At 32.3% G+C, this 10,972-nt stretch overlaps 1 protein-coding gene across 2 annotated transcripts in view; it reads left to right on the plus strand.

The window, feature by feature from the left end:
* The first annotated feature begins 622 nt into the window (after window positions 1–622).
* Window positions 623–10,972, plus strand: part of frrs1b (ferric-chelate reductase 1b) — a 25,023-nt gene continuing 14,673 nt past the window's right edge. Inside the window, exons 1-5 of one of the 2 annotated variants that reach the window (XM_087309782.1) lie at window positions 623–849; window positions 5,484–5,679; window positions 5,784–5,935; window positions 9,193–9,287; window positions 9,380–9,527. In XM_087309782.1, coding sequence (XP_087165908.1) covers window positions 5,490–5,679; window positions 5,784–5,935; window positions 9,193–9,287; window positions 9,380–9,527 — 585 coding nt within the window. In that variant the 5' untranslated portion in view covers window positions 623–849; window positions 5,484–5,489. The remainder of the gene's footprint in view (window positions 850–5,483; window positions 5,680–5,783; window positions 5,936–9,192; window positions 9,288–9,379; window positions 9,528–10,972) is intronic. The other variant, XM_087309781.1, reaches the window with a different exon arrangement.

Genomic DNA, 10,972 nt, shown 5'->3' on the forward strand with positions numbered 1-10,972 from the left:
AACGTTAATGCAATAACATCAGCTGAAGGAACTTTTGCTACAGACGTTTTATAAATATAAAAAGACACAATTGAACATTCATTCATCCATTCATGTTCTTGTCGGCTTAGTCCCTTTATTAATCCGGGGTCGCCACAGCGGAATGAACCGCCAACTTATCCAGCAAGTTTTTACACATCGGATGCCCTTCCAGCCGCAACCCATCTCTGGAAAACAGTTGAACATCTAAATATATATTTTCCCACTAATATAACAAATGTAACAGCTGTTTGCAAAACATTTGCATGTATCCCACCACATAATGATTTATTAATTATTCTGCAGCTAAAAGTATTGTAAAACAAAACAAGCAAACAAAAAAACTAGCATTGATTGATATAATAAACTAATAATAAAGTCTGGATTTAAATTAAAATGTTGTCATTTGGAGTTTTTTGATTAGCATAAAAATACTGTATATTTGTCAATGAAACCTGAATTACTAGTGAAACTACATTGTCTGTAGGTTTAGCCATTGGTTTAGCCTAGCCTCATCTACATATACCCAAAGGAGAAACCACACTTCATTCAACCAATCAAACGCCTCCTTCTCAATAACACCACCCACATCTTAGCATGTGACAAGCTACTCACTCACAACTGTGCTTTATTGTTATGGGATGGTGCTTTAGTAGTTTATTTTAAATTAATTGAGGTAAGAGCAAATATTGTTTCATCTTTCCGTTTGCAGTTTATTGTGCCTGACTGTTTATTTGGCCAGCTTGTTTTCATTGTACACATGCGCAGACGTCTTGTCAACTAGGAAGTGCGGTTTCTCCTGCTAGCTACAGTATCAGTGTACTGTAAAAGGTGAATGAGGCTGCTATATATGAGCACAGTTGATCCTTGTCAGCTTTTAAGAGGTCGAATTTCTCTGTTTTGCTTCCATTAACACTTTTATTCCTATCTGTCTGTATAAGTAGATGCCATCAGGCTGACGCACGAGACAGAAACGTGACCTTGACTCATATATCTCACTTTACTAAAGCTAAAACTATCTGGTTTAGTTATGTCATCAAAACTTGAGCTTGAATTTCTGGCGTTATTATTTTTGGATTAGTAAATTTGTATTTTCTGTTAAGTCTTTTAGTGCTGGTCTGGAGTCAGTTAACAGTCGCACTCCCCTTCCTTATCTTTATTTGCAGGTTTTTCAGTAAAAACTGATTAGACAACAGACTTTTTTGTTGAGGTAAAGTTGGTTTAATATTCACACATTCTGACTTTATCCCTAATAATATCATTTTAGAAAAGTTCAAAATATTGAAATTATATTAGCAGCCAATGACTATGAAAATACAACATTGTTCACTTTCAAATAAATAGTGCTAATGTTGTTTTGAAGTAAACAATATAGGTATAGTAGCATGCCACACGTTGTCACTAAACTATTGTGCGTATATAAAACCAAATTTACCCCAATATGTATTTTTTGCAAAGCAGTTGTAACATGCTTTTGACTATGTGTTCTTTTATGACTGGATTATAGACTTGAAGAACTATGTATTCAACTCAAATTACCATGGTATCACCATGTTTTTTGTACAAGTCTTGATTGGTTTTATGACATTTACAGTCTCGGTTAAAAGTTTGGAAACATTCAAATTTCTAAATATTTTCTAAGTGACTTTTATGATTACTAAGGCTACGCTTGTTTGATCAAAAATGCAATAAGAAACAGCAATATCATAAAATATTTCTTATTTCTTTAGTTGAAGAACCTCTTTTCTATGTAAATAAATCTTGAAACTTTTTGAGGTAAAGTTGGTTTTATTTTCACACATTAGCAGTTTCTTCCTATTATCATTTCAGAAAAGTAATCTATGCAAATCTAAATAGAGAATCTATATTAGCAGCCAAAGACTATCAAAGTACAACATTGTTCACTGTCAGATAAATAGTGCTAATGTTGTTTTGAAGTAAAAGAATATAGGTATAGTAGCATGCCACAATATGTCACTGAATGGATGTGCGAATATAAAACCAACTTTACCTCAATATTTATTTTTTGAAAAGCAGTTGTAGCGTGCTTTTGACTGTGTACTTTTATGACTGGAATATAAACTTGAAGAACAATGTATTTTGTGTAACTCAAGTTACCATGTTTTCTTTTTTATTATTATTTTATTTTATTTTTTTGTACGAGTCTTGCTTGGTTTTTTATGGCATTTACAGTTCCAGTTAAAAGTTTGGAAACATTTAAATTTATAAATGTTTTCTAAAAGAATCTTATTGTTATTAATGTTGTGCATGCTTGATCTAAAATGCAATAAGAAACAGCAATATCATAAAATATTATTTTAATTAAAAAAACTTATTTCTATGTAAATAATTCTTTAAACTTTTTAAGGTAAAGTTAGTTTTATTTTCACACATTTTTTCCTAATAACATTTGATAAAAGTATTCAATGCAAATTCTAAATATTGAAATATTATTAGCAGCCAATGACTACTGTAATATAGGTACATAATATAGGTATAGTAGCATGCCACAAGTTGTCACTGAACTATTGTGCGAATGTAAAACCAACTGTACCCCAATATTTATTTTTTGAAAAGCAGTTGTAACATGCTTTTGACTATGTGTACTTTTATGACTGGATTATAGATTTGAAGAACTGAATTCTGTGTAACTCAAACTACCATGCTTTTACCATGTATTTTGTACAACTCTTGCTTGAGTTTAGGGCATTTACAGTTCCGGTTAAAAGTTTTAAAATTTAAATTTAAAATTTAAATTAAAATAAAAATGTCTAAATGTTTTCTAAAAGACTCTTATGACCACCAAGACTGTGCTGGTTTGATCAAAACTGCAATAAAAACAGCAATATCATAAAATATTATTTTGGTTAAAGAACCTCATTTCTATTTAAATAAATCGTCTAACTTTTTTGAGATAAAGTACTTTTTTTTCACACATTCATTCAGTGACAACTTGTGACACTTTCCCTACATTGTTTACCATGCTTCTGTGAATATTCGGTCAGAAATAAATAACATGCAAGTATGACTTCAAAACAATATTAGCACTAATTAATTGACTATGAACAATGTTGTACTTTGAAAGTAATTTGTTTGCTAAAATGATTTCAAAGAATACTTTTCTGAAAAGTCAGAATGTGCAAATATAAAACCAACTTTAGGCTAATTCTATATGATTTTTCAGAAATGATTATATTATGCTCATTTACCGCTCTGTTATTATTAGTTATTATGACTTAATCATTAATATTGGTTCTTAAATATTTACATTTGACTTTAGGATTTCTATTTTATGAGTAATTCCATGCAAATGTAACATTGCCATGAAAAAAAAAAAAACTTTCAATATCAAAATTGTTTCTACATTTTAAGGAAGTATATTACAGTACTTTAAAAATACTTAAAATGTCCTTGTCAATGTTTTCAAACAATAATATTTTTTGTTCGCCGATGTCACACAAGTGGTAATTTCACATCTGTCATATCCATAACAGAGAGGTGTCACATCCATAATGACACTTTTTCCTCATAAATTCCAAAATATTAAATAAAATAAAATCAATAATTTTTGTTTTAGAGAGAGACAAATCGTGTGCATTTGATGCGCATTCTTTCTTTTGGGTTGTGCATTTTAATTCACAGAATTTCTACAAAGTATATTGTGTACTGTAAACTCGCAGGCTTTTTCCATCACATCATTAATGCATGTATATTTTATATTATATATTTAAAATCTAAAAAACGTTTACAGATTGATAATTTTCTTATTCCAAATTCTGTGGTTAGTTGTTTTGGAAAATATAAACCATAAAATGAAAAATGACACTATTTGAAATAACTATTTTGTAAATTTTTTGTTGTCTGTCCAAGTTTTATTTAATGCTAATATGTATATAATTTCATAAATATTTTATGACTGGCAAATTAGCATTTCTGAAAGATCATGTGACACTGATGAATACTGTAGTAATGATGGTAAAAAAAAATCAACTTAGCAAAAGAGAAATAAATTACATTGTAAAATGACAGTTATTTAACATTTTATTAATATTTCATGATTGTTGGGCAGAAGAGACTTTTATCAAAAACATAATAAAATAAAATCTACTTCAGTACCATGATAGTACTTGGGTTTGAGAATAAATCTTTATGAGGTTTGGCTTTTAGAGTAGAGCAGTTCCATGCAAATGACAACTTTGCCATGAAAAACAAAATGTTTTTTTCACCAAAATAGCGAAACCCTTTTTAAGTTTTTTTTTGTGTGTGTAGGCTTGCATTTTTACTGTACTGTAAATACATTTCAAAATGTCCATCAACCTTTTAAAAACAATTATATTTGAAATGCCAAACGTCACAAAAGTGCCAATTTCACATCTGTCACATCCGTAATGTAACTTTTTCCTCAAAAATGTCAAATAAAATAAAATGTTTTACAATGAGCCAGCTCTTATCCATTAGATTAGTGTTATTTCTTTTTAGGTTGTGCAGTTTAACTCACAGAACTTCTACAAAGTATGTTGTATGCTGTAAACTAACATAACACATTTATTTTCTTCATTTATAATAGAAAATATGTTTACAGATTTATTTGATTTGTTTTGGAAAATATAAACAGATGTTTAAATATAATGTTTAAATATACTGTTAACATTTCATGTTTTTGCTGCACATGTCCCATCCATAGCGCTGAAATTGCTCAGTAATTAATTACAGTTAAGCCCAGAATTATTCATACCCCTTAAAGGTTTTGTACAAATGTAAATAACCCCTTGTACATCACTTTATTATCATTTGGGAGAAGCCTGTGTCATTTCCAGTCAAAAAAATACAGAATAAAATATTTAATAAAACTAACTTTAAGTCAATTTGTTAAGGCTATGATTAATTTTGGGCTTGACTGTGTATAGAGCGGGAATAATAAGTATTGAACACATTATGTTTTTTTCCTGGGAATAACATTTCTAAAGAAGCTATTTTGGATTCAGGTCAGGTGATTGGTTGAGGAATCCTTGGTTGAGGTTGAGGTGATTGGTCATTCTATAGCTTGATTTTCTTTCTCTGAAACCATTTGAGAGTTTCCTTGGCTGTGTTTTGGATCATTGTCTTGCTGAAATGTCCACTCTGGTTTCATCATCATCATGATAATGTAGAAATTGGACTGAAGCAGCTGATGTTCATTAACAGCAGCGAAGGGCAGAGGGTTGATAAATAACTACTGCTTTCAGCTGCTGTCTGGGCTTTCACTGCCTTTCTACACCTTCCTTTCTTCATTTGTTCAATACTTTTTCTCTGTGTCATTTAATTGTATTATGCAAAACTTGATTTGTAAATTAATTAGTTTAATTTTATTTGCATATATGGGTTTCTTTGGTTGTCACCAACATTTGGGGAAAATTTCAAGGACACCTTAACAAATTTGTTTTCTGAGAAAAATCGTGATGAGTTCAATACTTATTTAATTCCAGGTTCTCATGAAGATGTGGATTGTACTGCTGCTTCTCTTAATACATTCAGAGACAGTACTTTGCTACAGTGATGGAAATGTCGCAGCGGCTTGTGAGGACATGACACCTCAACATGGTTATGATCCCAAAACCACAGATCCACCTTTCATCATCACAGCAGACAAATCCCAGTTCAGCCCTGGGGATGAAGTCAAAGGTACAAACACTGTATTTTTCTATACTCATCAGATTTTTATAGATTTCACTGTCAAAACAAACTAACTAGCTAAATAAATGTAACCTGTTTGTTCATTTTCACAGTCACATTAGCAATGGGGTTTTCAGAAGGCAAAAAGTACTTTAAAGGATTCCTCATAGAAGCAAGGAATGCTGGGAATCTCAATGAAATTGTTGGATCATTTAAGTTAATCAGTCCCGACTTGTCTCAGCTTCTGACGTGCAACAATAAAAGGGTTGGTGAATGCAGTTCTCTTTTATTCTGAAGAGAATTTATTTTTTATTTTTTTTTAAGCATCGAAATAAAAAAAAATACAATATGGCTTTATTTAAATTTTTATCCATACATTAGAATGTGTCCAAGCAAAAAAAAAAAAGACTATCATACAGTATGATTTTATCAGTGTTTATAGAAGAAATGCACTTAAATGCTATTCAATGTTACAGTATTGTATGTCAAAAACAGTAGCATATTTAGAACATCATTTGATGACATTTGATAACACTAACATAATAATTTATAGTAATTTTTAAAGTTTATATTTTTTTCACTATTCTTCAAATCACTAGGGTTTGTCATTATTATTCAAAAGGTCATGATTCACACTCATTAAATAATTGCTGTGTACAGTTTTTATTTTACAATCTTCAGGTGATACAAAATGTCATATTGTTAACCATATGATTTAATGCGAAAATGTACAAATCATGAAATATTATGAAACTGTTAATAATTTAAATGATTATTTACTAATTATAATTATTAATAATCATAATTATTATTTACAGTGAAAATATTTTAATTTTACAACTTTATTTATTCCTGTTTATAATTTATATGATTTGACAGTCATAAAATATTTGTGATAATATATACAATTACCTAATACTTTATTAATCAAGGACTCAAATTGCTCGGTAGTGATAGACAGTTGTAACTGTGCAAAATATTTTTGTCTTTCAAATAATGTGTCATTTTTAAAACTTTACATACAGGTATATGTATACAAATTAACATAACCACTTTTTTATTTGATGCCTCTTTTAGTAAGTGCCAAATAGTCAGAATAAGTACAATACTCCTATAATCTCAGGTAGTACCGAAGCCTGGAGAGCAAATGAGTGCTGTCTTGTGACAGTTTTTATTCTGTTATTATAAGACTTTTGAAGACCACATTTTAAATATTATCGATTGCCAATGTGTAATAATAAATGCATAAACAGTTAAATTAGCACATGTTGTCAGTATTATAGTTATCATAACAAACTGCAATAAGTATTTAGTCAATACGTTCTGTGATTTTTTTTTTTAAAAATTCGTTTATATTTTATATATAACTATATATATTTTTTATATTTTTATGAAATTACAAACGCTTATTTATTATGTTTTCTGATGTTTTTATGTTCTTGCTGGGTGTCAATAACGTAATTTTGCTCTGCATAGCATCTACTGTGATGTTTTGAACGACAAAGGAAACTGAGCTGAAACTGCACTGAAAAATATGCTGTTTCAATCTTACATAAATAGGATTTTCCCTAAATGATTTTGGAATATTATGTCATATTTTAGTATGTTATTTTATTTTCAAACCATAAAATACCTTTGCTTGCATGTTGTGAAGTTTATTTGTAAACTAATTTCGAGAGGATCATGTGCTTATGATTGCTTGTGGCTGGTCCCGCATTATCCAAATTATGTTTCACCAATCAGACGAATCCTGAGCCACTATAAATACCCTAAGTTCCATATAACAGCCATCTTCGTTTTGAAGAATCCCCCCTTTCATCCCTATTCGTCCTCCTTTCCCAGTTGGGTGGCACGGTGGCCCAGCGGTTGGCACTGTTGACTCACAGCAAGAACATTACTGATTTTAGTCCTTACCAAGCCAGCCGCCGTTTTTGTGCGGAGTTTACATGTTCTCCCCGTGCTCACGTGGGTTTCCCCGATTTCCTCCCACCTCCCAGTTTTCTTCCACCGTCTAAAAACATGCAACTTAAGTTAATTGACCAATCCAAATCGGCACCATAGACATGCTCCTAGTAATCTCTTAAGAGCAATTACTATTTGTTCATTAGCTACTACAGCAGGGGAGTTCTCGAGACCTACCTGAGCTTAAACTCCCCTCTCGCCTGGCAAATGTGAGGGAGCCCCGGGTGACTTAATGGGCTCTATTTTGACGGTCCATGCGCAGAGCGCAAAACGCAGGGCGCAAACGCTTTCAGGGCGTGTCAGGATGTGTTTTTGCTAATTTAAGGACGGGAAATCTGCCTTGCGCCAAGGCGCATGTTCTAAAAGGGTTGAGTTTATTTTCTTAATGAGTTATAGGTGTGTTTTGAAAATGAACCAATTAGTCTCATCTCCCATTCCCGTTTAAGAGTCAGCTGCGTCGCGCCAAGAGCGCCAAGACGCAAAGTAAGTCTAAGTGAAAAAAATGAGCATTTCACAAGCAAACAGTTAACAGTTGACAGTTTTTTTAACAGAAAACTGTTAAACAGAGCATCTACTGCGTGAGAATGAGAGATAATGGTTCTACTTTCACATTCGCTCTTGGATAGGGAAACCTTTACGCACAGACATCAATTAGCCTATAAATAATTAATTTTGTTTGTTAAGCGCAAAGATTTGTTTCAAAACTATTTCTAAATTCAGTTAAAATTTCCAGCAAACGAATAAATGAACAATAATAACCAAGTGTGGTCAAAATACTGAGTTATTTCCAAATACACCTGCCATGCCCCATATGGTCTTAAACCTGACAGGTGGGCAAATCTAAGCTTGTTTTTAATAAAACAAATATAAATATGGATATAATAAATAATACTGCTAATAATAATAACATTATACAAAAGCAAATTGTTATGAATGAACTGAAAATGCCTCCCGAGATGAAGAAGACATAAAAGCAGTGGTTTTTCATATTTATGTAGGCTAGAAAATAATGTTTTGTAATATTTTAATCCTTTATATTTATATTCTATATCTATTCTTATTATATCCTACATATATGCTTAATATTTAATTTTTTTCATATGTAAAGATATTTGCCTATTGCTCTCTTGTGCGTATTAAGCAGTGCATAAGCGAGGCGCAACTCTGCGCCGGAGTTTAGACCGGGTTAGTTTTGGTCTAATGAAAAATCTGTTATAGTTTCTCAAAATAGCAACGCGCCAGCAGTCCGCCTCAGAACGCCTTCCTTTTTAGACCAGAACGCCTATGGGCGCAAAAATGAGCGCTAATGCATTTGCTATTTAAACAGCGTAGCGCAACGCCTCAAAACGACTCTTTCGCCAAGCTGAAACTACCAAAAGACTACTGCGCCGCGCCTCGCGCCACAATGCGCCGGGTGTATGATAGGGCCCAATTAATTATTTGTCCCATACTCTAGTGATGTATTCATTATTGTCTCAGTTTAACCAAGTACTTTATGAATAAACAATGACACACATAAAAATGTCTCTAGATAAATACACTCAAATTAAATATTCACAGGACTCTGCTGTAAGTCATACCAGTGGCAAGCACAAGACTGAGGTCCAGGTGATCTGGGTTGCACCGCCTGACTCTCCTTCCAGTGTGCAGTTTCTGTAAGTATTTAATCTTTTGTTTTATTTTTATTTTTCACTAATTTTCTATGTACCAAATCATAATGTGAGTTGTTTTTCCTCTTTGCATTCAGGGTAACTGTTGCCCAAGGCATGCATGATTATTGGGTGAAGATTCCAGGTCCACTTGTGTCCCAAAATGGTGCTGCTCCTCCACCACAAACTACTTTTGGAGGTTCCATTCAAAGTGAAACCACAACTTCCTCTACACTGTCACGTTCAGTGAGTCAAATTACCCTTTCAGACTCTGAATAATCGGGATCCACTTGACATACAGTATGGTGTATTGTTTTTTAAATCCAAGCCTCCTCTCATTTATACTGAGGAAAATCTTTATGATTGCTGTTTAGTCCAACATTGGCTTTATGGAAATACAGTTGAAGTCAGAATTATTAGCCTTCCTGGATTAATAGCCCCTTTGTGTATTTTTATCCCTAATTTCTGTTTAATGTAAAAATAATATTAATAATTCAATACATTTCTAAACATAATTCATTTCTAATAACTAATTTATTTAATGGCATTGCAGTGGCGCAGTAGGTAGTGCTTTCGCCTCACAGCAAGAAGGTGCTGGTTTGAGCCTCGGCTGGGTCAGTTGGCGTTTCTGTTTGGAGTTTGCATGTTCTCCCTGCGTTAGCGTGGATTTCGTCTAGGTGCTCCGGTTTGCCCAACAGTGCAAAAACATGCGGTAAAGGTGAATTGGGTAGGCTAAATTGTCCGTAGTATATGAGTGTGTTTCTCAGAGATGGGTAGTAGCTGGAAGGGCATCCGCTGCATAAAACATGTGCTGGATAAGTTGGCGGTTTATTCCGCTGTGCGACCCTGGATTAATAAAGGGACTAAGCCGAAAAGAAAATGAATGAACGAATGATTTATTTAATCTTTTTCATGATGACAGTACATAATGTTTTACTAGATATTTTTGTCAAGATGCTAGTATTTAGCTTAAAATGACATTTAAAGACTTAACAAGGCTTATTAGGATAATTAGGCAAGTTATTGTATAATAATGGTTTGTTCTGTAGACAGTCGAAACAAAAATATTGCTTAAAGGAGCTAATAATATTGAGCTTAAAATGTCTTTAAAAAATAAAAAAACTGCTTTTATTTTAGCCGAAATAAAACAAATAAGACTTTCTCCAGAAGAAAAAAATATTATAGGAAATACTGTGAAAAATGCCTTGCTCTGTTTAACAAGATTTGGGAAATATTTGAAAAAGAAAAAGAAATTCACAGGAGGTCAAGTAATTTACACTTTAACTGTATGTGCTTCAGCCCATAGTAATGTCCCATGAAATATTGCTGATGTGCTTTATGAATGTTAAGAAACTTTTAATTATCTTTAAATTCATCATGCTCAATCATTGTATTGTTTGTATGTTAGTAGCTGAACTCACTAAACATTACTCTTCCCCCAGAATAGCCATTGAATGTTCACGAGCTACAGAGATTGTATAAATTGCATACATAATTTTTTTACAGATTTTTTTAGTCCTACTCAAAGTTAGACTATGTTCTTTTTTTTTTTTTTGATCTTGTTATTTGATTGATTGATTGATTCATTTATTCATTTTCTTTTGGCTTAGTCCCTTTATTAACCAGGGGTCGCCACAGCGGAATGAACCACCTACTTATCCAGCATATGTTTTACACAGGCGAGGCAGTGG

The sequence above is a fragment of the Danio rerio genome, chromosome 24 (genome assembly GCF_052040795.2).
Source record: "Danio rerio strain M-AB ecotype USA chromosome 24, GRCz13ab, whole genome shotgun sequence".
Lineage (NCBI taxonomy): Eukaryota > Metazoa > Chordata > Actinopteri > Cypriniformes > Danionidae > Danio > Danio rerio.